General features: G+C 49.8%; 1 protein-coding gene across 2 annotated transcripts; it reads left to right on the top strand.

The window, feature by feature from the left end:
* The first annotated feature begins 2 nt into the window (after window positions 1–2).
* On the top strand, window positions 3–23,545 carry Emc1 (ER membrane protein complex subunit 1). 2 transcript variants are annotated; one of them, XM_032895403.1, is made up of 24 exons: window positions 3–138; window positions 1,436–1,560; window positions 2,130–2,195; window positions 2,429–2,522; window positions 3,521–3,649; window positions 5,376–5,502; window positions 6,014–6,163; window positions 6,484–6,651; window positions 6,788–6,859; window positions 7,130–7,192; window positions 8,118–8,240; window positions 9,111–9,207; window positions 9,491–9,613; window positions 10,160–10,168; window positions 11,046–11,245; window positions 11,414–11,563; window positions 12,345–12,506; window positions 12,969–13,088; window positions 15,893–16,030; window positions 17,334–17,507; window positions 18,018–18,228; window positions 21,178–21,262; window positions 22,426–22,555; window positions 22,687–23,545. In XM_032895403.1, the coding sequence occupies exons 1-24, from the start codon at window positions 44–46 to the stop codon at window positions 22,864–22,866; spliced, it is 2,991 nt and encodes a 996-aa protein (XP_032751294.1). In that variant the 5' UTR covers window positions 3–43; the 3' UTR covers window positions 22,867–23,545. The 2 variants fall into 2 exon arrangements, with proteins under 2 accessions (XP_032751294.1, XP_032751302.1); XM_032895411.1 differs by lacking the exon at window positions 10,160–10,168.
* Window positions 23,546–26,061: the final 2,516 nt, after the last annotated feature.

The following is a 26,061-nucleotide window of genomic DNA, read 5'->3' as shown; positions in this document are numbered from 1 at the left end:
GGTGCATGCCGGGCTGGCGGCGGGCGGTGCTTGGGCTTCAATCATGGCGGCGGCTGTGGAGTCCTGGTTCTGCCTCTGTGCTGTGCTACTTGTCCCTGCGGCCGCAGTCTACGAAGACCAAGTGGGCAAGTTTGACTGGTGCGTACGGGTGACGCTTCTCCTGGAAGTTGGTGTTTGCTTTCTCAGCATCTGTCTCCCTCCTGCTAACCTGAAGGAGAATTGCTATGGAGCTGGACCGAGCATATAACTTACAGGGGATGGGGCAGGTGTGCTTTAAGGGAGAGGTGAATGAATGAATGTTGCACCCTGCGCAGAATGAAAACGAGAGCGTCCCTTCTTCAGATATGAAGAGTTTGCCGACGTCAACTCAAGAGCATTATGTTAAGCACGGAAGGAACTCTTTTAAGCCTCCTTGTTTATGACTGTGCAGACTGCACCGTAGTGAAGGGAGCCCTGCCATCTAGGCACTCTTTAAGGGCTTTGGTCAGAGGTCACTAGTTCCCTCCTTTCCTGTCACGTCCGATTTCGTGGCTGTCAGGTTTGTGATCTCCTGGGTTCGAGGTCACTGGCCCACAAGTGAACTTTCATCCTCCTAGAACTAGCTGGTGTCACTTAGACCTCCTGTCTTACAAGTTCTAAAGTGAGCCTTTTTCTCTGAGGGACTCTCCGGGCGCAGTGTGGCCTCTCCCTCTCCAAATTTATCGGCCTGACATTCGTTCACTCACCCCTCCCTTCAGACCGTGCTTATTTCATATTGAATAAGTATTTACCCACGTCGGTTGTATGCTCCTGGGGGAATTGACAGACAACTAACAATAGTTTTTGGGGTTTTTTTGTTGTTTTATTTTGTTTTAAAAAGGTGTTCATTTTGGGTTCTGGTCCCAACAGTCATTAGTCTTTCTGGACTCTGGTGGCCCACAACCATCTGTAATGGGATTGGATGCCCTTTTCTGGTGTGTCTGAAGACATCAACAGTGTACTCACATACATAAAATAAATAAATCTTTAAAAAACAACCCAAAAGCTCCTTTAAAACAAACTAAACAACACAGTGGTGTAAATGAGAGATGCAGTCTAAATGCCAGGCTTGCTCGGTGTGCCTCACAGAGCACTATTTTCTCATTGCAGCAGTGTGCTGGCACTTATGCCCCTGGAAGTCTATTTGTTACAGCTAAAAATTAATTAGGCCATGGACTCTTTGGGGGTGTTGCTTGAGGACATAGGTGTTACATTTAGCTGTAAGACTGTTATTATCTGTCATGTACTTGGTTCCAATTCTCTCCTATCTTCTTTTGCTTCTGAGTACATTGCACGGAAGTCTTGTATGCTCGGAGCTTTTCCTTAGCACACATTTCTTGCATGTGATGAGGGAGATGTGGTGGTGTGAACCAGCCACTGTCTTTGGGCCCTGATGTTCCCCTGCACTGGTCCTCAGGAGACAGCAGTATGTTGGGAAGCTCAAGTTTGCCTCCTTGGAGTTCTCCCCTGGATCTAAGAAGTTGGTTGTGGCCACAGAGAAGAATGTGATTGCAGCATTGAATTCTCGGACTGGAGAGATCTGTGAGTGAACTCTGGAGACTGGAGGCTTCAGGGAGGGAAGCTGACTGGGCGAATCCGAGTGACCCCTGGCTTCCCTAGTCTTGTCATCTTTCAATATGTATATCTGTGGTATTAGCCTTTGTAATTCATTCCCTCAACTGTGAAGGTCCTTAAGATAATACTGCAAAAGCTACATTCTCTCCTGTTTTGTAGTAAAGGCTTAAATGACTACCCTTGAGTTATCCCTGGGATTGTTAGTGAAAAGAGAACTTATAGACTGTTTTCTTATGAAACTGGGTGGATTTTGTTACTCTTATTGTTGCTCCTTCATGTATTTGATGGGGTAGTAGTGGGCTGGAGGGGCAGAGACCCCAGTTGGAGGAAAGCATTGTCTCTTGAGCCCCTTTTCCTCCTCCTCCTCCTCCTCCCTTACTGTCCAGTGAGTGGGTCTAGGTTATAGCAGTTAGTGGTACTCCTTGTCGTCTCCTAGTTAAAGTTAGATAATGCTGTGCAGATGAAGGTCTCAGTCCCTTCCTGGTCTTGTTGGGTCACAGTCACTCATAGCAATGTCTGACTTTCTTATCTCTCAGTGTGGCGCCATGTTGACAAGGGCACAGCAGAAGGGGCTGTGGATGCCATGCTGGTCCATGGGCAAGGTAAGCGGAGCCCTCCTGGTCTCCATTGTGGCCTCAGCCCCATCTCCCATTTCTTGGTTCTTAGAATGGGTCTGATGGGGAAGGGAGGAGAGCTGCGTCTGACAGTGAAGGAAACAAAGGACCCGATTAACAATGTCCGTGTATATCCATGAGCTGGAGGCAGGGTCATGGCACAGCCCTTGTGAGCCAACTGAGGAAGTTTCCAATATGGCAGTGGTCTTTCTGTCTTCCAGATGCAATCACTGTATCCAATGGAGGGCGCATCATGCGTTCTTGGGAGACTAACATCGGGGGCCTGAACTGGGAGATAACTCTGGACAGTGGCAGGTAGGGAAGAAGTGGTGCTTCATGGTGGCTGAGTGAAGGGACCTGGATAGGTAACAACTCTGGGCCATTGGGCTTTTTTTTAAAATTCCCTCAGGGATCACTGAAGAGACATAGATGCCCATCCTTTAAAGTTTTGTTTTCTTATGTATATGGGTGTTTTGGCCACTTGTATGTCCATGGTCCACATGAGTCCAGTGTCTTTCTTTTTGGAGCTGAGGATCGAACCCAGGGCCTTAGCACTTGCTAGGTAAGCGCTCTACCACTGAGCTAAATCCCCAGCCCCATGAGTCCAGTATCTTTGGAGGCCAGAAAAGGGTGTTGAATTTAGGTACACTGGAAGATTGGCCATCCCCCAACCCTTTTTGTCGGTTCTGGGGATTGAACTTGGGTTGTCAGCCTTGCTCAGCCAGTGCCTTTCTTTACCTGCCAAGTCATCTTGACAGTCCTGGCCTTCACCTTCTGACACTCCTGCTTCTACCTTGCAAGGTCTGGGATGGCAGAGCTGTACCAACATACTTGAAACACCATATTTTAGTTCTCTGTCAGAAAACAGCGAGGCCTGCTGCCTCACCTTTGCTGAGATTAATTGTGGGCTCGCTGGCCTCTGCTTAGGTATCTTACGGTAGCAGTTCAGTGGATTAGCATTTGGTGGACCACAGGGGATGAGAACACTCTAAATCTGAGACAACTCTGTCATCAGGCTCATGCCTAGTCGTGACCATGGTTCTAAGCTTTCAGTGATAGCCTTGCCTGATGGGGGCATGCTAGAGGGTTGACTGGGAGAGGAAGATGTGATCTGAAGGAGATTTGGGGGATGGAGAGCAGTGCACCTAAGTGGTTGCAAGGCAGATTCTCAGGTTGGCAGAGCCAGGATTCGGCGAACCGGTACTGGGATCCAGGTATATTTGTTTTCTGACTTAGCAAACGTCAGCGAGCAGCACCAGAGGCAGCAGTGGGGCAGCCATTCCAGCTGCAATCCTCACCGCACCTGTGCTCAGTTTCCAGGCACTCGGGCTGGTGGGCCTCCAGGAGACAGTGAGGTACGTTGCGGTTCTGAAGAAGACGACCCTCACTCTCAATCATCTCTCTAGTGGGCACCTGAAGTGGGTGGAGCATCTGCCAGAAAGGTAAGGCTCTCTCCTCCCAAGTGATGACCTCTAATGCTCTGTCTCCTTGAGGGTGCTTGGCCAGGTGCCCTTCCCTTGGCACTGCGAGGGGGTGGTATGCTTGTGCACATGGGTCCGAGTGGAAAGGCTTGGCTACACACTTGGAGTGTACTTGGAAGGGTGAAGAGATTTCAAACTGGGGCACTAGAGCTGCCACACGAGGGGGCTGCTCCTGCGCAAGTGCACAGCGCTCTGGGCCTTTCTGCAGCTTTTTAACAGTAGTCTGATACTGTCCTCACGGTAAGGGTTCCCACTGCGGGGAGGGGCTGAGGGAGGCTCCAAGTGGTTTCCAGTGGTCTTGGGGGTTAGAAGCATAAAAACTAGGAAGGAGCAGGGTGGGTAGAGGTCAGGCAGGCGTTGGCTTCAGCCACTTGTAATCGTTTCCCAAAGATTTTCAGAAGTGAAATTGCTAAAGTTAGGCTGGAGGTGGGCTTGGCAGCAGATCCTGCCTGGCACGCACAGGGCCCTGCACCCTGCATTTGGCTCTTTTTTTTCCTTTTAGGTTTTCTGAGACAGGGTTTCTCTGTGTGTCTCTGGCTATCACTAGAACTCACTCTGTAGACCAGGCTGGCCTCCGACTTACAGAGATCTGCTTGCCTCTGTCTCCCAAGTGCTAGGATTAAAGAACCATAGTTGCTTGGCCTTTGTTTGGTTCTTAGCCTTACTTAAAATGGGTCAGATCCCTAGTTGAGCATGGTGGTGTGCATCACACATACATAGACAGACAGACAGACAGACACAGACACAGACACAGACACACACACACACACACACACACACACACACACACACACACACACACACACACACACACACACACACACACACACACACACACACACACACACACACCCTAACTCTAGAGGGAAGCCAAGATGTGAGGATAACAAGTTCAAGGCCATCTTGGGCTATAAAGTGAGAGCTTTGTTTGTTTGTTTTTTAAAGATTTATTTATTTTATTTATATGTATACACTGTAGCTGTTTTCAGACACACCAGAAGAGGGCATCAGATCCCATTACAGATGGTTGTGAGCCACCATGTGGTTGCTGGGAATTGAACTCAGAACCTCTGGAAGAGCAGTCAGTGCTCTTAACTGCTAAGCCTTCTCTCCAGCCCTGTTTGTTTGTTTTTCAAGAAAGAAAAACAAACTAAAAGCCAGAAAATAAAAACCCCAAATACCCAAAAGTCAGTATTCTAGAGAACTAAGTAAAACATCCATGAGTCTGGCTTACCTGATGGAGCGGGCCTACTTCCACAGCCTTACTCAGCCATCTGGTGTGGCGCCCCACATACAAGTAGGCATGTCACATCTGTCACTTAGGAAAAGCTGGCAGTCTGGTTTATATATGTGATAGCAATTTGAGCATGTTGATGAGAAATTCAAATTAAAGACAAAAGCAAGACTAGAGGCAGGGCTGGACAGGGGGCAGGGCCAGGTAGTGGGGCGGGGCTGGGTAGTGGGGCTCCTGCCTAGCATTTGTGAGGCCCTGGGTTTGATCCCTCACACTGCAGACAGTAACAGCAAAGAATCCAAAAGCAAAGGCTGTGTGAGCCGAACAACTCCACTTGGGGCTTTTCAGTTAGTGACATCTCACTCGGAAATGGCAGCTTGGTTTTGAAAGCCCCTGGGAAAGCTCAGGTCTAAGGGCTCAGCTGGTGGTCCTGTCCTCTCTTCCCTCCCTTAGTGACAGCATCCTCTACCAGATGGTGTATTCCTACGGCTCCGGGGTGGTGTGGGCCCTTGGCATCGTTCCCTTCAGCCATGTGAACATCGTCAAGTTTAACGTGGAGGATGGAGAGATTGTTCAGCAGGTACAGAAGGCACCTGGCTCCTTGTGGGTGGTAAGGAGTTGATGGAGGCCGCCTTTTCACGGGGGTCCAAGGAACTTGGCAGGGCAGCTGCAAGAGCAGCTTGTGTTCCTGATGCCCGTCTGTTGCTGCTGGCTACAGGCTGCTGGCTTGTCCTCAGCGTGCGATTAAGGCACTTTGTTAACACACAGTGCTCTTCTGGGCTGGCTGAAGAGCTACTCAGACCTAGGCACTGTCTCTTTAAGAGTTTCTAAGGGAGCTATGAAAGGATGGGAGTACAGCCCGGAAGAACCCCTGTGACCCCTCAGGCTCCCTGTGTAGGCCAGGCTGGCTGGCTTCAAACTCACAGAGATTCCTGGACCTCTGCCTCCGAGTGCTGGGATTAAAGGTGTGCCACCATGCTCGGCCAGGCATGCATTTTGAGCTTGAGCTGTCGGGATTCCAGCAGTTATTCTGCTGATTTGCTGAGAGGGACCATGGTGATCTTCATGAGTGTTGTGAAATCTCTCCTCAGGTCAGGGTTTGGACCCCCTGGCTGCAGCAACTTACTGGAGCCTGTGGTGTTGTAGACGAGGCTGTCCTGGTATGCCCAGACCCCAGCTCACATTCGCTCCACACTTTGGCCCTGGAGACGGAGTGGGAACTGCGGCAGATCCCCCTGCAGGTGAGAGGCTGCTCTTTTGGTCTGAGATGTCACCTGCTGTAGGGTGGAGGAGGGCTGGCAGGATTGCTTAGGGACAAGCAGTGTTTCCCTGTGAGGTTGCTCATGCTTTCCTGAGCTGTGACAGGCATGGGGAGAGGGTTAGCTCTGGCTGACCTGTTGTCAGAGGCTACAAGCCATGGTCTCTTTTGGGGACCTTGAATAGGGGCTTCTGGAGCCATCTGCCCTAGTTAAGAACTGCTCCCTGGCAAAGCAGGGCAGACAACCATGGTCTTGATGGTGTGGGAGGGGTAAGCTTCTCACCCTTCTTCTTGTTTCCCTAGTCTCCTGACTTAGAATTTGGAAGTGGATTCCAGCCCCAAGTGCTGCCCACGCAGCCCAGCCCAGTGGCTCCTTCTCGGGCCCAGTTCTTCCTGCAGTTGTCCCCGGGCCACTATGCTCTGCTGCACTACCACCACGGCGCCGTGACTCTGCTCAAAAACTTCCCCCAGGTAACTGCAGGCCGAGCAGATGCTAGGACCAGAGGGGTCTCCCAGGACAAAGCTAGTAGGAGGCAGAACTTTTGAACCTTGACACGTTTGCCTTAAGTCCCACTGTCTGGGGGCTGCTGTCTCACTTTCCTTGCAGGCCACACTTGTCAGCTTTGCTACCACAGGGGAGAAGACAGTGGCTGCAGTCATGACCTGTCGCACTGAAGTGGTGAGTACCATGGGTGGCAGTGGGATCCCTGACAGTCGGTGTCAGGGTATGTCGACCTGTTCATGGGTAGGACGCTGCAGACAGATGAGTTCTCCTCTCATCTCTACAGTAGGAACAGGATCCTAATGGCTACCTTACTCTCCCCGAGTCTGTTACGGGTTCACAGGCTTGCAGGGAGGGCCATAAGATTTGCCTTCTGACTGTGCTGAGAAGACAGAAGTTTCTGGGAAGTAACCTTTGGCTGAGGGTTCTCTCATCTCCTTTCTCTAGCAAAAACCTGGCAGTGCTGGAGATGGGTCTGTGGCGAGCTTCCCTGAGACATCTGGTGCACAGGTAGGGTGTGGCATTGGGTGGTATGGCAAACCTGGTAATGCAGGAGCCACTCAAGAAAACAAGATCAATTGAGGCTACCAGGTCCCCTCAAGTTCTCAGCTTCAGGTGGGGTCCACATACTGTCAGCTAAATGGCTTGTCTTGTCCCTTCTCATGGCAAGATGAGGGGGAAGACTCCAGGGATCTCTTCTCCTTGACTTCCTTCTCTGAGCCTCAGCTCCCCCAGTCCTCTGGAGTCTCTAGCTGGTAGAGTCCAGCAATGTTCCGTAGTGCACTGGGTGGCATGGGGGTCCTGGCAGGAGGCCTCATACCCCAAGCTCTCCTTTTCTTTCTTCATATCTGGGAACCCTCTGTTCCCTGTACACACTGGCTCCCTTCTGAGATAAGCATGGTGGTAGCATTGGCCCCCTTCTCAAACACACATAGACTTGTTCACACCTGGCCTTCTTATTTTCTTTCTTTCTTTCTTTTTTTTTTTTTTTTGGGTTTTTTATGACAGGGTTTTTCTGTCAGCCCTGGCTGCCCTGGAACTCACTCTGTAGACCAGGTTGGCCTCTGGCTCCCCTGGAACTCACTCTGTAGACCAGGTTGGCCTCTGGCTCCCAAGTGTTCTGATTAAAGGATGTAGCCCCCCAGCCTGGCTTCTGGCTCCCTTGTAAGATGCACACAAGTTGTGATCTTTTTTTTCTTTTTTTCCGGAGCTGGGGACTGAACCCAGGGCCTTGCGCTTGCTAGGCAAGAGCTCTACCACTGAGCTAAATTCCCAACCCACTAGTTGTGATCTTGTTCATTTACTCAGCAACTTTGTTTCTGCTCTCTTGACTGCACATGTTTCTTTTCTGGCCTATTCCTTCTCTAGGGGGTTTGACTGTCTTTTGATACACTTTAAGGGACTTATTGTTGGCCCGTGCTGTGTGTACTTCTAGGACTCTCTGGCTTGCTTCAACCAGACCTACACCATTAACCTGTACTTAGTAGAGACAGGTCGGCGGCTACTAGACACTTCGATTTCCTTCAGCTTGGAGCAGAAGGGCACTCGACCTGAGCAGGTAAGATAGCCTTGGCCTTCACACTCTGTTCTCTGGGCTTCATATCCTTGGGGCTGGGCCACAGCTGTGGCCCTGGATTAGGGCTTTCTGAACAAGGTTCCAAGTTCCTCTAGAGCTCCTGCTGCTATTGTCATTTTAGATGTATTATTTTATGTGTATGAGTGTTTGGATTGCATGTCTTATGTGTACCACATGGGCACATGGAACATTTGATCCCCTGGAACTGGAGTTATAAACGGCTGGGAGCTGCCAGGTGGTAATAGGAATTGAACCCCGGCCTCTGCCAGAGCAATACGTGCTCTGACTCCCCAGCCCCACTGCTGCTGCTTTGTCCAGCGGTTGATGTGTGTGAGGCCCTGCACTTAGCTTTTGGTCAGCGTTAATCCATAGGACACCTTGGCAGTCTCGTGGGTTGGTTGTTACTGGCCTGGTTTGTGAATGTGCTGGTTGCCCAGGGCATTTTGAGCCATGGAGCTACTAAGACATGTTGCTGGGGTTCAGACTCCAGACTGACTCCCTAGATGTAATCTTACTCAGCGTTCTTCTGGGGACATTGAATTGTGTCCCTCAGCTTCTGGGATGGGGCCTCTTCATCCCGAAAATGGGAAGTCCCGGCCTGGCCTTCTGCTCACCTTGGGTCCAGCTGGGGCATAAAGGGAGTCAAATACTTGGTGTTCTTCATAGGCGCATCAGAGAGAGCCTCAGCTCATTGCTGGCTCTAAAGAACGTGTGCTTTTTTGCTGATGTCCAGCTAAACGCTGTATTGTTTAGACATCAAGTCATGCCATGGCCTGGACCTCAGCCAACCTCCAATTGAATCTTGGGGTCCAGTACCTTGGAGCCATTTGACTTCTTCTGTTTGGCTTATAGCTGTACGTCCAGGTGTTCTTGAAGAAGGATGACTCGGTGGGCTACCGGGCCTTGGTGCAGACACAGGACCATCTGCAGCTGTTCCTGCAGCAGCTTGGTAAGTGCCTCATGCAGCCATGTGTGTCTCTGCCTGCTCTAAATTCCAGTCAGTGTGGTAGAGGGGGGTGGAAGGTTGTAGTCAGGCTTGGGAAAGGCTCATGCAGAGTGTACCCTGTGAATTTGCTGAGTTCCTTGGGGGTGTAAATTGAGATAGAGAAGTTCCTCACTTGACTGTTGATCTCATGAGAACTTTTACATAAGACTTGAACTCTGAGCCACCCCTAAGCATCTCCTCAGGGTTAGGGAGCCAGGCTGAGCTCTTCCAAACCGATTCCTTGTAGCCGGGAAGGTGGTGTTGTGGAGCCGAGAGGAGTCCCTGGCAGAAGTCGTGTGCCTGGAGATGGTGGATCTCCCCCTGACTGGGGCACAGGCTGAGCTGGAAGGAGAATTTGGCAAGAAGGCAGGTATGAACCAAGGGAGGCTGCTCCAGGGAGGGCTGGCTGGGTTTATGGCCCTCACTGTGTCCCTGGCTTCTGGGCTCAGTCAAGTGTTCTGAAGGAGTCCTGTGGCCAGTTTCCGGTGCATCAGCAGCCCCATGGCTTAGGCAGCCACACTTTTGCTGAGTCCCTCTAGTGAAAGGTCCTGAGGCAAAAACGTCTTTGCTTAGTATAATAGTAGATGTCATTGCCTACTTGATGTTGTCAGGCTCCGTTTCACACACCTTCACCCATTGTCTCCAGTGCCACAGGCACATGTACCTAAAGAGACGTGACTGGAGATAGCCCTGTGCTCTCTGAGCCAGCAATGGCTCCATCAGTGGTCATCTGATGAACCTGATTCATTCCTCTCCAGTGCAGTCCTGTCCCCCGCACCCCCCATCCATTCATCCAGCTGTCCAGGAGGCAGCTGTTGAGGGCATCGTCTAGGTCAGGTACACTGCTAGGTGTTGTGTATTTTCTTAAGCTGAGAATTAACTTAACTTTACCATCTATTTCTGCTGCTGGACCCAGCGATTCAAGGTAAATCTTGCTCTTGCTGCCTGTTATGTTTTGTTTGCCCACATGGCTAGCATTTGGTTAGTTTTTCTGACTTGCATCAGTGAAACACACAGTGTGTATGTGCGGACTGTTCTGCTTGTGACTTGCTGCTCTTTGAGTTGTGGTTGGAGGAAAAGAGATGAGCAAAGATTATTCCCTTAGTGAGTACTTCCCACACACTGACGTTAGTGTGACAGTCCATATGTCTGTCATACGATCTGTTCCTTACAACAGGCCTCTGGGATACCTGCCTTCTCATAAAGGAGGGGCCAAAGGCACAGAGGTCAAGCACATTTCTCAGGGTTGCTCAGCAGAAGACACTAGAGCTGGGATTTAATTTATGCCGAGACCTTCCTCCTTACCATGGTATCCTGCACCTGTCACGTCTCTAAGGCAGGATACTTTCAGGGAGATGCCTCACCAATGGAGTCAGGAGCAAGGGAGAATGATGGCCTTAGGAATAGATTGCAGAAAGGGATGCTGGGAACAGGTTAGCAAAGTAGAATGAAATAACGGGAGACCATTCATGCATGCACCTGCTCCTGCTGCACCCGAGGCCCACACTTCTGTGCTTTCCCTTGGTTGTCCCGGCATGGCTGCATCCTGCATGGCTGGTTCTTACCTCTTATTCTCCTATTACAAGATTCTAGGTAGGGGAAGTCCTAAGAGCGAGGTAAGTAGGCTTTGGAAGATTCTGCATGGCTGTACCAGAGTGTGGGATTGCTGGCATCTTAAATAGAATGCCTGGAGTGTGACTGACTGGAAGGTTCTTCAGGAGAGGGAGAGGTCCCTCCTGGGAAAGCACACACCTTGCTGGACTCCTAGTCTGATGGAGCGCCCTCCTTCCTCCCGACACCAGATGGCTTGCTGGGGATGTTCCTGAAACGCCTGTCTTCCCAGCTCATCCTGCTCCAGGCCTGGACTTCCCACCTCTGGAAAATGTTCTACGATGCTCGGAAGCCCCGAAGCCAGATTAAGAATGAGATCAACATCGACACCTTGGCTAGAGATGAGTTCAACCTGCAGAAAATGATGGTGATGGTAACAGCCTCAGGCAAGGTGAGCACGGGAACCTGAGGGAGCAGAGCTTTGGTGTGGGTGCGGGCGCGGGCGCAGGCGCAGGCGCAGGCGCAGGCGCAGGCTTAGGCTTGCTCTGTTCCAGTTCACAAGGATAGAATTGGCTCTTCAGTTTTTCCTGTCACGGGTCAGTATTTGTTTTTCTTGCAGCTCTTTGGCATCGAGAGCAGCTCTGGCACTATTCTGTGGAAACAGTATCTGCCCAATGTTAAGCCGGACTCCTCCTTTAAGCTGATGGTCCAGAGGACTACTGCCCATTTCCCCCACCCGCCCCAGTGCACGCTGCTGGTGAAGGACAAGGTGAGGCCAGCCACACGGACTGAAGCCACCGTGTGCTGCTGTCTGCATATGTCACAGCCGAAGTCTCTCCCATGTCTTGGGCATTCTGTGGGAAGCTCTTGGGATGGAAGTCTTGTTTTTGCCAGTTTCTGGCCTGGGTGGAGGAACCATCCAGCTACAATGTGGAACTGGCTAGGAACCAGATCCACCCTCACCGGCACTTTTCCTTAGCAGTTAGGCTGTCCCCGGTAGCCGAGTGTCTGATTCCTTTCTGAGAGAAAGCAGGCTTTCATAGACTCCCAAAGCTATTATGATTTCTGCCTCCAGAGTTTGAATGGATTTTCATGGACCTGGTTTGTGAGGTAGGGTTTGGTAGATAACTCTTTTGCCCTCTGCAATCATTAGATGGTTGAGTTGTGCTTGACTTGGTTTGGGGACCCATGGTCTCACTATGTAGCCCTGGCTAGCCCGAAACTAGCTATGTAGCCCGAGTGGCTTCAAGCTTGCAGAGAGATGAAGATGCTAGAGTTAAAGGCATGCACCGCTACCCCTGGCCTGGCATTTGACTTTGATTTGCTCCTTGGCATGCTCAGTTCTTACCGCGACTTGGAGCTGGAAGCAGTCCAGCCTTTTTCCTTTTCACATCAGCCTAGGGACCTGTCATCTTCCGCCAAGGTTTTACCTTCATGATGATGGCAGAAATCAGGGAGTTCCTCATGGCTTAGTTCCTGAGCATCCTGGCTCACCTGTAGGGTGTGTGCTCCTTCTGTGTCGGAATCTAACTGTTTTCCTCCCATTGCAGGAAACCGGAATGAGCTCTCTGTTTGTCTTCAACCCCATTTTTGGCAAGTGGAGTCAGGTAGCTCCCCCAGTGCTGAAGCGCCCCATCCTGCAGTCCTTGCTTCTCCCGGTCATGGATCAAGACTATGCCAAGGTGTTGCTGTTGGTGGATGATGAATACAAGGTACTTTGTGCTGTGAGGAATGGAGTTTTCTGTGTGGAGCTGGCTGTGGGATGGGGTGTCAAACGCAGGCGTTCACCACCACACCTGGCCATGGTTTTATTACCTGAATTATGTGTTTTTATGTGCACTTCAAGTGCACGTAACTGCAGAGACTAGAAGCATCAGATCCCCTAGAGCTGGAGTTATAGGTGGTTACAAGTCTCCCAATGTAGGTACTAGGAATTGAACTCGTGTCCTCTGGAAGAACAGTACATGATTTTAACCACTGAGCTAATTCTCCAGCCCCCAGCACTGAGGTTCTTAACAGAGACACATTTAAGCCTTAAACAGACCCAGTGACTTGTTTTATGATTTACTGCTTTATGCTTAAAGCTTTCTGTAGTGGGCAAGCACTAATGGCTCTTGAGAAATGGGCTTCAAGGTTTCTGACTTGTATTTTATTTACTCTCCTGTGTTTTCAAGGTCACAGCTTTCCCAGCTACTCGGAATGTCTTGCGACAGCTACATGAACTTGCCCCCTCCATCTTCTTCTACTTGGTGGATGCCGAGCAGGGGCGGCTCAGTGGGTATCGGCTTCGCAAGGTAGGGAAGGAGCAGCTCTGGGGTTTTCCTGATGTCTGGTTAAAGAATGGCCCTGATGCCCAATTCAGGTGCACCCATTTGTTGATGCTGGGTGGGCAGCTGCTGTGTGGACGTGATGCTCAGTGCTTCAGAGGTGGGGGTACAGATCTTGTAGCCCAGGAAGGGTGTGCCGTCTTGTCTGAGGAGGGAGGCAGGTATGAGGCCTGGATTGAGCATACAAAAGTGACGCTGTCGACCGTGCAGCAGACCATCTGCTTTGGACTCCTCTTCCCAGAAATGGATCAGTTGGCTCTGAAGGCGTTCAGCCCTCTCCAGTATTCATGCACGCTGGCTTTGAAGTTTACAAAGGGCTGGCCTTGTCCTTGGTAGCAGGGCTGTCTAGAGGGAACTTTGTGTGGTATTTGGTCACCAGAGAGCCCTCCTCTTCTGTCCTTTAGTATGTTTTGACAGACAAATCGAGAACAGACATTAACAGCTTAGACCCAGCTCAGACTTTGTGGTTCAGCTTGACTGCTTGCTAACCTGTGGTCTAGAAAATACTATATCCCAGCCCTGTTTTCAGGTGTGTAAAGTAAGACAATGAAGGTAACAAGGAGGCACGGCAGATGAAGGCTCTCACTCCAAAGCTTGACAATCTGAGCTCTGTCCTTTAGACCCATGTTGGAAGGAGGAAACTACTGCCCACAGGGTGTTCTTTGACATGTATACATATATAGAGAGATAGATAGATAGATAGATAGATAGATAGATAGATAGATAGATAGATAGATAGATAGATAGATAGATAGATGATACTACTGCCCACAGGGTGTTCTCTGACATGTATACATATATATATATATAGAGATAGATAGATAGATAGATAGATAGATAGATAGATAGATAGATAGATAGATAGATAGATAGATTCATTCTCTGACCTTTACATGGATATACATGTAGATAAATGGATGGATGGATGGATGGAGGGATGGATAGATAGATAGATAGATAGATAGATAGATAGATAGATAGATAGATAGATAAGAGAGATGCTAAAGCAGGGAGCTGGGAATATAGCTCAATCCACAATTCCAGAGCTCAGGAAGCTGAGACAAGAGGATTGCCATGAGTTCAAGACCAGCCTGAACTCCATAGTGAGACCCTGCCTCAAGATAATAAATAGGTGACTAGGGTTCGAGGCAGAAAAGACATTAAATGGGAATGCGGGTAAATATAGCTCAGTTCTCCGAGTAGGAAATCATTCCATGAGCTACGTGGATGCATGTGTCCCTGCAGCCATGCTTACAGCATTACCAATAGACAGTACACAGTTGGCAGGGACGGCTGGGGTCGGGGTGAATGGATGTATATGTGTTGCTCATGAGACCTTTTTATTTCTTTGAGATGGGGTCTCTACATAACCCTGGCTTTCCTGGAACTCAGGAGGTAGTCCAGGCTGGCCATGACCTCACAGAGCTCTGCCTGTTAGGGGAACGTTATACCCTTCACAATGGCAGCGGGTTCACATAGCTCTGATTCTTTACTATTCCTTTTATTTTTATTTGCATGTGTGTGGTTTTGCCTGCATATATGTTTGTGCACCGTGGAAGGCCAGAAAAGTATGTTGGGTCACCTGGGCCTGGATTCACAGGTGGCCGAATTGTTACGTGGGGAACAAACCCAGGTCCGCTGCGACAGCAGCCAGTGCTCCTCACCACTGAGCCATCTCCCCAGTCTTCTAATATTTTTAGTAAAAATTTATTAATAAGGACTGGAGAGATGGCTCAGTGGTGGCTCCTAACACCATGTCAGATTTTGCCTGTAACTCTAGCTCCCGGGAACTCAATGTTCTCTTCCTGCATCCACTGGTGCTTACACACATGTGCCCTTACATACACTATACACACAACAGTCAAAGCCAGCAATGTAGTTCCAAGGTTGAGAGCACTAGTCGTTCCTGTAGAGGACCTGGATTCATTTCCCAGCACCCATGTGGTGGCTCACAACAGCCTGAACTGCTGTCCCAAGGACCCAGTGCCCTCTCCTGACCTCTAAGGGCACTAGGCATGCATGTTTGTGATCCTCTTGTCTCAGCTTCCTGAGCTCTGGGACAGTCGGCAGGGCCGTATTCCCAGCTCCCTGCTTTAGCATCTTCCTTATTTCCTCAATTAATGAAGTTACATTCATTTATTCTCTGTGAATGTGGGGGAGGCTGAACTCTGGTGGTCAGGCTTGGCAGCAAGCACCTTTGCCAGCTAAGCCATCTTGCCAGGGCTGGTATCTTTCTTTTTCTTCGAGTCATGATCTCACTGTGTAGTCCTGCCTAGCTGGTGTGGCATGTATGTAGATCAGGTAAATCTTTATTAAACCGAGCCTTTCAGACTTCTTCATAGCCTTGTTTTTGTGTGTGTATACATGTTTGTGAGGGTGTAAGTGCACATATACACGTTTGTATAGAGGCCAGAGGACAGCTTTGGCTGTCATTTCTCAGTGTTGTTCTTTGTGGGGTCTCTCACTGGGCTGGAGCTCACAAAGTACGCTGGGCTGGCTGGTGAGTGAGCCTCAGGGATCCTTGACTTCACCTTCCCAGTCCTGGGATCCTAAGTGCGGCCACCAGCAGACTTCCTTTACCTGGGTCTGGGAATCAAACTCGGAAAGCATTTCACTGCCTTACCTGTAACCATGCCGCCTGAGCTGAGTCTGTTCCTGGTCCCTCCCGCATTTAGGCCTCCGCTATCACACCGCAGGCTGGGCCAGCTGGAGCGTGCCTCTGACGGGCCCTGGTCTAGCTCGGTATCACAAGCACTCTTGCTCCTCCCTAGGATCTCACTACAGAACTGAGTTGGGAGCTGACCATCCCCCCAGAAGTGCAGCGGGTTGTCCAGGTGAAGGGGAAGCGCAGCAGTGAGCACGTGCACTCCCAGGGCCGGGTGATGGGGGATCGAAGCGTGCTCTACAAGGTACGCTGTGCCTCCTGGCACGGAAAGGCCGGGGTTTTTTAATTAATTAGTTTATTTATTTTTAATTTTTATTGGAAATATTTCTTTATTTACACTTCAAATGTTATTCCCTTTCCCAGTTTCCTGTCCACAAGCCCCCTATCCCCTCCCCCTCCCCCATAAGGGTGTTTCTCCCCATGAACTCCCCCTTACCTCCCCCCAACATTCCCTTGCATTGGGGGTTCAACCTTGGCAGGACCAAGGGCTTCCCCTTCCACTGGTGCCCCAACAAGGCTATTCTCTGCTACATATGCAGTTGGAGCCCTGGGTCAGTCCATGTGTAGTCTTCGGGTAGTGGTTTAGTCCCTGGGAGCTCTGGTTGGTTGGCACTGGTTTTATATATTAATATGTATTGTTTCTAGATTTTTTTTTTTTTTTAACAAGTCAGAGTCTCATTATGTAGCCATGGCTGGCCTGGAAGAGCACCTTGCCTCTGACTCCTGGGTGTTGGTATTTAAGTCATAGACTATCGTGCCCTACTTATATTACTATTGATAAGTATTATATGTTATTATATCATTATGCTGTATTATTACATGATTTATTTTGTATGTGTACCGTGGCCTATGTGTGGAGGTGCTGTGTATGTATCCAGGGCTTCTGTCACCTAGGAACAGTACTCTGCCATCAAGCTATGTGCCCAGCCTGTACATCTCCCCCGACCCCTACCTCGGGATCTGGGCATGGCAGGAGCCGCCATCTTCTCTCAGTGCGTGCTCTATGGAACTCCTCATTAGATGCTTGTTTTATTAATAGTACAGGTAGGACTACAGTCTTCTGGGGTTTAAGGTTAGTTAGTCCATCAGAAATTTCACATAGGTTTTGTGACATTTTGTGGGCTTCAAACTATAGCTCATATAGGAGAGTGGCACACTTAACTCTCACTCAGGAGGCTGAGGCAGGAGGATTGAAACTCAAGGGCGGTTTAGACTATGTAGTGACACTCAAGAGTGGTGGCGAGCAGACGGCTCAGCAGATGGCTCAAGGGCGCTTGCACCTGCGTTTGGTCCTCAGCGCCTGTACAGTGGAAGGTAAAATGGCTGCATCATAGGGTTTCTGAGAGGACTAAGGGATACGTTAGGCATTCCTTGTGGCCCCAGCCCTTGGAAACCATGTAGGGAGCTGTTTTGCTCAGCAGTGCTACGTCCCCTGCCAGGCTGCGGAGCTCCATAGTGGCCCCAGGCCTCAGGGCTCACAGGAGAACCAAGCATGACATGTTACCATGGTGGTTCCTAAAGTTTGTCACTGTGGTTTCTCTCCCCAGAGTCTGAACCCCAACTTGCTGGCTGTGGTGACGGAGAGCACGGATGTCCACCACGAGCGCACCTTTATTGGCATCTTCCTCATTGACAGTGTCACTGGCCGCATTATCCACTCCTCCGTGCAGAAGAAGGCCAGGGGCCCTGTCCACCTTGTGCATTCGGAGAACTGGGTGGTGGTAAGGACTCACTGGCAGGGACACAGCAGCTCAGGAGGTCCCTGAGTCTTACGTCCTTTCCAGAAACAGCAGCTAAATTGTGCTTTCTGAGGACTCCAGCCCCCAGTAGGCAGCACAGGGTCAGACAGGATGGGGCCTGGGGATCAGGGCTGACTGGGCTGTTCCACTCTTCCCATTGACTGTGGGTCCTTGAACCGATCTTGTGAGCTCTTTGGTTGCACTGTGAAGTAAGGAGAGTAGTGGTCTCCTCGGGGTTAACTGGGTACAGTGCACCTCATCAGCACCCAGAAGTTGGCTGCTGTTACCAGAGAACAATAGCAGTTCCTGTGCCGTGGACACAGTGGACGACCTGGACAAAGCCGTTAGTAATAGGAGGTAGTAAAATTGCAACAAGGAAGAAGAGCAGAGAGCAGCTGGGTCTTTTCCTCCCTGGCCTGCAGCTGCTGGGAATGGTGTTCCCTTTCCAGGTGTCTGACACGAAACCCCAATTGCCTCCCCTTCTGCTCACAGTACCAGTACTGGAACTCTAAGGCTCGGCGCAATGAGCTGACGGCCCTGGAGCTCTACGAGGGCACCGAGCAGTACAATGCCACTGCCTTCAGCTCCCTAGACCGACCCCAGCTGCCCCAGGTCCTCCAGCAGTCCTACATCTTCCCTTCCTCCATCAGTGCCATGGAGGCTACCATCACCGAGCGGGGCATCACCAGCCGGCACTTGCTCAGTGAGTGTTGGGAGGAGGGGCTTCAGCTGTCCCGAGGCTGCTGGGAGGATGCCCCACTTCTGCTTGCTTCCTTCAGCTCTGCCTGCCTTTGCTTAGTCCTGGATGTCATGAACCACTGCCTGCCTTTGGTGCTTTCTCCCATCCCCAATTGAGAAACCTGTCCCCAGTGTCATTTGTTTTAGCTACATACATTTTTTAGGTTAGTATTCAAAATACTGGGCTTCCCTTAGACATTGTCATAGAGCTGTGTCATTATTCTTTGTTCTTTGTGCTCTTCTCCTCTGCTGGTCACTTCCTTCCCGCTACAGAGTCCCTCTTCTGCCTCCGTGTAGCATGGACTTCCCAGGCTCTCTCATCCACCCGCCATCTCTTCTTTTCTTTCATGGTCCTCTTTCTACTTTTATGACAACACACACACACCACACTCATGCACTACACACACACCACACACACACATGCCACACACATACCACATATACATCCACCACACACACATACACACATCACACACACGATTCACACATAACACACTGTAGGAATTTTACAACAACAACACACCACACACACATACACACATTCACACACCACACACACTCACCACACACACACTCACACCACACACGCACGAGAGACAGAGAGAGAGCTAGAGAGAGAGAGAGAGAGAAAGAGAGAGAGAGAGAGCTAGAGAGAGAGAGAGAGAGAGAGAGAGACAGAGAGACAGAGAGAGAGGGGGGAACTTGTCTTTCTGTACCTGACTCTTCATGTCTTTGTTGTTATTTGAGACAGGATCTCACATTGCCCAAGGTAGCCTCAAACTCTGAATCTTCCTGCCTCCACCTCTTGAATGCCCAGCATCCTGATTTCTGGTTTGTTAGTTTTTGAGATAGGGTCTCTCTACATAGCCCTGACTGCCTGGAATTCACTATGTGGCCAGGCTGTCGTCAAACCCCAGTGATCCTCTCTGCCTCCCAAGTGCTAGGACTAAAAGTGTGCACCACTATGCCTGATCCTGATGACATGTTTTAATTTCCTCAAAATTTATTTTATGTGTATGGGTGTTTTGCACCACTGTGTACCACATCTATGCCTGGTGCTCAGGAAAGCCAGAAGAGGGTATTAGATTCACCGGACGGAAGTCACAGGTAGTTACAAGAGTTGTGGGCTGCCTTGTGGAGTTGAGAATCGAGCTCTGGTCCCAGAAGGACACTAGTGCTCTAACCACTGAGTGCTGTCCCAGTGCTCCTCCAACCCCTCTAGTGCTCTAACCACTGAGTGCTGTCCCCAGTGCTCCTCCAACCCCTCTAGTGCTCTAACCACTGAGTGCTGTCCCCAGTGCTCCTCCAACCCCTCTAGTGCTCTAACCACTGAGTGCTGTCCCCAGTGCTCCTCCAACCCCTCTAGTGCTCTAACCACTGAGTGCTGTCCCCAGTGCTCCTCCAACCCCTCTAGTGCTCTAACCACTGAGTGCTGTCCCCAGTGCTCCTCCAACCCCTCTAGTGCGCTACCCGCTGAGTGCTGTCCCCAGTGCTCCTCCAACCCCTCTAGTGCTCTAACCACTGAGTGCTGTCCCCAGTGCTCCTCCAACCCCTCTAGTGCTCTAACCACTGAGTGCTGTCCCCAGTGCTCCTCCAACCCCTCTAGTGCTCTAACCACTGAGTGCTGTCCCCAGTGTTCCTCCAACCCCTCTAGTGCTCTAACCACTGAGTGTTCCTCCAACCCCTCTAGTGCTCTACTGAGTCCCCCAGTGCTCCTCCAACCCCTCTAGTGCTCTAACCACTGAGTGCTGTCCCCAGTGCTCCTCCAACCCCTCTAGTGCTCTAACCACTGAGTGCTGTCCCCAGTGTTCCTCCAACCCCTCTAGTGCTCTAACCACTGAGTGCTGTCCTCCCTCCAACCCCTCTAGTGCTCTAACCACTGAGTGCTGTCCCCAGTGCTCCTCCAACCCCTCTAGTGCTCTAACCACTGAGTGCTGTCCCCAGTGCTCCTCCAACCCCTCTAGTGCTCTAACCACTGAGTGCTGTCCCCAGTGCTCCTCCCCTCTAGTGCTCTAACCACTGGTGCCCCCAGTGCTCCTCCAACCCCTCTAGTGCTCCTAACCACTGGTGCTGTCCCAGTGCTCCTCCAACCCCTCTAGTGCTCTCCACTGAGTGCTGTCCCCAGTGCTCCTCCAACCCCTCTAGTGCTCCTCCACTGAGTGCTGTCCCCAGTGCTCCTCCAGCCACTCACCATTTCTTTTCTTTCTTTCTTTCTTTCTTTCTTTTTTTTTTTAAGATTTATTTATTTTAGTCTCTCTTCAGACACACCAGAAGAGGGAATCAGATTCCATTACAGATGGTTGTGAGCCACCATGTGGTTGCTGAGGAGTTGAACTCAGGACCTGTGGAAGAGCAGTCAGTGCTCTTAACCACTGAGCCATCCCTCCAGCCCCCGCCCCACGTCTTTCTTAACATAGCCTGTGCAGACTTGTGTGGAATCTAGAGAGCTCACTCAGTATAGTCTGGGTTAAGACTCGGTGGGAGACTAACAGTCTCCTGGCCCTGCTCAGGTTTACCCAAGACTCTTGGCTCTGATCTTCTACAGGTACTTAGTGTTCCTTACTGTCAAGCAGGAGAGCTAGCTCTGGACCTTGTGGGACCTTTGGCCACCATTACGAAACTGCTGTTGTCCAATGCTTGCTCCTCTGCATTCCTCCTGCGTTATCCAGCAGCTACGTGGCCTCAGGCTCACTAAACTGTGAAGAACCCCATGTCTTCATGTCAGGCACCGTCACCCATGCCTGTGTGTATTAGTGCTTTACTGTTTTCAGGAGTTTCGTTTTGTTTGTTTTTGATTATTTAACAGGACCTTGGTGACCTATTTCTTTCTTAACTTTAAATCTTTATTGTAAGCCTCTTTAACTGGCCTCATCCAGGATTCAGTAAATGTGAACCTTCATCTTTCCCCGTGCAGTTGGGCTGCCTTCTGGAGCAATCCTTTCCCTCCCCAAAGCCTTGCTGGATCCCCGGCGCCCAGAGATCCCAACAGAACAAAGCAGGTGAGGCGGTTGTGGGCACAAGGCTCTGATTGTCAGGACTGAATCCATGCACAGTGCTAGTGCTCAGTCTGCTGTGCTAGTGGCCCTGCCTCTGGGAGCTGATGCTTGGGTGGAAAAAGGACATTAAGTAACAAGCTAAGTGAATGATGTTACTGGTAAATGCTAAGGAGGAAAAAGAGTCCAGAAAGCTGTGAGGGGGCCAGGGTTGTGTGTGGAAGAATTTGAGGTCAGGCCCTGGGAAGTTCCTTGGGAAGGTGATCTGAAGGTAGTTGGTTGGTGTAGGTTCTTGTATGGGTACCTGAGAAAGTTCCAGGCAGAGGAAACAGCCCCATAGCCCAGAAGTCATGCCTGGCGTAGTGAAGGGTGAAGACGTAGGAGACAAGCAGGTGAGGAAGGGAAGCCTAGAGCTGCTGAATCTCTGCCTGTCTTCTTCCCTGTACTGTAAAGTCTTTTCCCTTGGGAAACCCAGAAGGGCAGGCAGTGGGAGGGCTAGAGAATGGCTTGAAGCAAGAAACAGGGTGGGGCTAGAAGAACCCTGAACCCTCTCTGAGGATGAAGCAGACTGAGGCACCTGTGTGAAGAGCAGGAGTTGCCAGTGGTTCAGGGTGTTGGTTTGAAAATGGCCTGACTTTCTTCTGGTGTGCAACGGTGACCATCTGTGTGATGGTTTTTTTTTTTTTTTTCCCCGAGCTGGGGACCCGACAGGGCCTTGCGCTTCCCTAGGCAAGCGCTCTACCACTGAGCTAAATCCCCAACCCCTTTTGTTTGGTTTTTGAGACAGGATCTCACCCTAGCACAGGCTGGCCTGGAAATCACTATAGCCCAAGCTGGCCTGGAACTTTGAACTTGAGACAGTCCTCCGTCTCAGCTTCCAAAGTGCTGGGAATTATGGGTAGATGCTCCTGCCTGGCTTGTATTATGTGTTCTTACCACATTTGAACAACTTAGGAGTCTGCTGCTTAACCTTAGTCTCCAACCAGCCTTCCTTACAGCCCTTCACGGTTGGCTCAGCTGCTGTATTTGTAAGAGTCCGACTGAAGTAGGCCTCAGACGAGATTCAGGTTTACTGTGTGTCCTGGGACCTGGATCTAAGGAAGGGCAGCCAAGAAAGAGGTCCCTTTACAGCAGCTTTTAGAGTCCCTGTCCCTACCTGTGTTTTGCAGAGAAGAGAACCTGATCCCGTATTCCCCAGATGTCCAGGTCCACGCAGAGCGATTCATCAACTATAACCAGACAGTCTCTCGAATGCGAGGCATCTATACAGCGCCCTCAGGCCTGGAGTCCACATGTTTGGTGAGTGGTCCCGTGTGGCATCTGCAGTGGTGGTCTTGTGCCTTGAGGATGCTACCTCATTCCTGACGGAGCCTGAGGTGCTGTGGCTCACTGGCTGTCTATCCCCAGTTCTCATTCTAGCTGTCTTCCAGGTTGTGGCCTATGGTCTGGATATTTACCAAACTCGAGTTTACCCATCCAAGCAGTTCGATGTCCTGAAAGATGACTATGACTATGTGCTCATCAGCAGTGTCCTTTTTGGCCTGGTTTTTGCCACCATGATCACGAAGAGGCTGGCACAGGTGAAACTCCTCAATCGAGCCTGGCGGTAAAATGGGAGCATCCTGCCAGAGTGGAGCCTCGGGGAAGAGAGACAGCTAAAGAGATATGGCCATGGACTGTTGGATCGTTGAGGTTGGGTTGGGTTCTTGTCTCACTTAAGTTTTGGGGAAGAAGATGCACCTTCATGTAGAACTGCTTTGGGAATATGGTGACCCACACACAGTCCTTGTGGGTCAGATACCCACCTCAGCGAGGACTCACCTCCATGCATTTGATCACTGCTCTGTTTCCTTTATGTGCCCATCTATGGATGCTGTGGGTGTTTTGCCTTTGTTTTTTTCCTTCTGTGAGATCTCAGGTTTCTTTCTTCTGAGGCTGTTTAAATTGACTTTCGTTACCCTTTTATGTCTCCAGTCTTACTAGACATACTCTGACATCCTATTCTCTGCCTCTTGCTTTCAAGCCTGATGGGTCAGCTCTGCCTTTAAGGTGTGCATGGCTGCCTGACTGATGGGGTGGATACAGGAACGTTCTTAGCCAAGGTCTGAGGGTTTCTCCCTGAAGTAAGAGAAGTTAGGGAGTGAGAACTAATTTTAACCAAGTTTTCATTCCAGCCACCATTTTTTTTTCAACCTATTAAAGCCAAGCACATAACAGTAATTTGATTTTTTTCACCCACAACTTATAATTTTTCTCCTGAGTATAACAAGGCTAAAACCTTTAATTCTCTGTCTGTCTGTCTGTCTGTCTTCCTTCCTTCCTTCCTTCCTTCCTTCCTTCCTTTCTTTTGGTTTTGGGAGACAGGATTTCTCTGTGTAACCCTGGCTGTCCTGGAACTCTCTCTGTAGACCAGGCTGGTCTTGAACGCAACAGATATCTGCCTGCTTCTGCTTCCCGAGTGCTGGAATCAAAGGTGTGTGCTACCACCTGCCTTAGGGCAAAGACCTTTTAAAGCTACCAGATTGTCTGCACCATGGTGAGATCGTGAGGTCCCAGTACGTCATATCTCATCGTCCCTACAGGCCCCTGTAGACATCCTATAGCCCAGCTGGAGGAAAGGGTCTTTGTTAAAATCTTATTTATTCTTTTTTTTTTTTTTTTTTGGTTCTTTTTTTTCGGAGCTGGGGACCGAACCCAGGGCCTTGCGCTTCCTAGGCAAGCGCTCTACCACTGAGCTAAATCCCCAACCCCAACCTTATTTATTCTTAATTGGGGTTTTTTTTTTTTTTTGAGACAGAGTTTTGCTCAGTAATCCATGCTCGCCTCAAACTTGCAATCCTCCTGCCTTAGCCTCCCAGTGTTGGGATTGCAGGTGTTTGCCATCATGCTTGGTAGTGGGCAAGTTTTAAATTTCATTGGTATAATTTTCTCTGTGGCATTAGGCATAGAATCCAAGGTCTCTCATGCCAGGCAAGTTCTCTGCACTGAGCTCTCCATAAGGCGAGCCATGAGGGCTGTTATTTTTCTTAAGTAGTTTTAAAATCTTACTAATTTAAGTTTTGGGGGTGGGGGCTGGAAGGAGGATGCTGGGACTCAAACCCAGGGCCTCATATGTTAGTGCACACTCTACTTCTACTTCTAGATGTGTTAGAGCCTCAACACATCTAACCTTTTTACTTATTTTATTGGGACAGGGTCTCACCATGTAGCCCTGGCTGGACTAGAACTAGCTGTATAGACCACGGGTGGGCTTTTGTGTGGGCGTGTGCATTCCTGCCTGGGGCTTTTGTGGGGCGTGTGTGTGTGTGTGTGTGTGTGTGTGTGTGTGTGTGTGTGTGTGTATGCGCGTGCACGCTTGTATATGGGCTTCTGTGTGGGGTGTGTACACTACTGGCTGGGTTTCAGTGTAGGATGTGTATGCATTCCTATCTGGGTTTCTGTGTGGGGTGTGTGTGTGTGTGTGTGTGCGCGCACACTCCTTTCTGTGTGTACTCCTATATGGGCTTCTGTATGCTGCACAGAAAGAATCCTAAGTTTTATCTTGTTTGTGAATTTGGTGACTGACTGATTGTTCTTTTGATGGCTCAGTGGTTAAGAGCACTGACTGCTCTTCCAGAGGTCCAGAGTTCAGTTCCCAGCAACCACATGGTGGCTCACAACCATCTGTAATGGGATCTGATACCCTCTCTGGTGTGTCTGAGGACAGCTACAGTGCACTTATATACCTAAAATAAATAAATAATTCTTAAAAAAAAAACAAAAACAAAAACAGAAGCAAAGAGAGAAGAGGGACGGCGATGATGACCATGCTCTCTGAATAAAGCTGATGATCGGTGACTTTGCCTCAGCTCTGTTTTGTGTCTTCAGAGTTCACTTCCAAGCTACTTTTGCATCCAAATTAAAAAAAAAAAAGAAAAAGAAAAAGAAAAAAAGAAAAGCCAGACAGATGTGGTAGCATACCGCTATAAAAGCAGCAGTTGAGAGGTGGAGGAGGGAGGGTCAGAAGTTGAAGTGTGTCACTGAAGTTGAAGGGTATCTTCAGCTACATGCCCAGCATAGGCTATAAGAAACAGTGGTTACGAGTACCTGCTGCCTTTTCAGTGCAGTTCCCAGCACTCGCACTGGGCGCCTCACAAGCACCTGTAACTCCGCCTCAAGGAGATTCAGCATCCTCTCCCTGCCCCGAGCGTACACAAATGCACGTACAGAATAACTTTCAAAAAAATCAGGGAAAAATGGAGCTATTTAGGGCAACATGCCAACATCCTTGTCAGTGATAACCAGTTTCCTCTCCTGGGTTAGTGAGCATCTGTCACTTCCAGTGACAGGCCCTATACTGCTGGCTTTGTGAGAAGCAGCCTGGGAGAAGGCATTGGGACCCATTCTGCTCTAGTTTTGTTTTGTTACAAGGTCTCACTTTGCAACTCTGACTGGCCTGAATGAACAGAGATGTGCTTGGATTAAAGGCATATACCCTAGACTCCAAGGATAGTCTTGAGATAGAGTGGCTGGAATTTTGTGCAAGATAAGTGATTCTCACCACACTATCCTGTTTTGTTTGCTTTAAGATTTATTTTTTTATGAGTGTTTCCCCTCATTTGTGTGAGTGCCTGGTGCCCATGGAGGCCAGAAGATGTTGGATCCTCGAGGAACTGGAGTTAGGGATGATTGCGAGCCACCATGTGGGTCCTGGGAACTGAACTGAGCTTTCTGGAGGATTTGCCTCCTATAGTGCCTGCCAGGTTTCTACAATACAGTTAGTCTGCAAGACTATTTTTCCTACTTACGTGCCAGAATCTTAAAGG

Source organism: Rattus rattus, chromosome 1 (assembly GCF_011064425.1).
Source record: "Rattus rattus isolate New Zealand chromosome 1, Rrattus_CSIRO_v1, whole genome shotgun sequence".
Lineage (NCBI taxonomy): Eukaryota > Metazoa > Chordata > Mammalia > Rodentia > Muridae > Rattus > Rattus rattus.
This window is presented reverse-complemented; position numbering and strand designations above follow the sequence as displayed.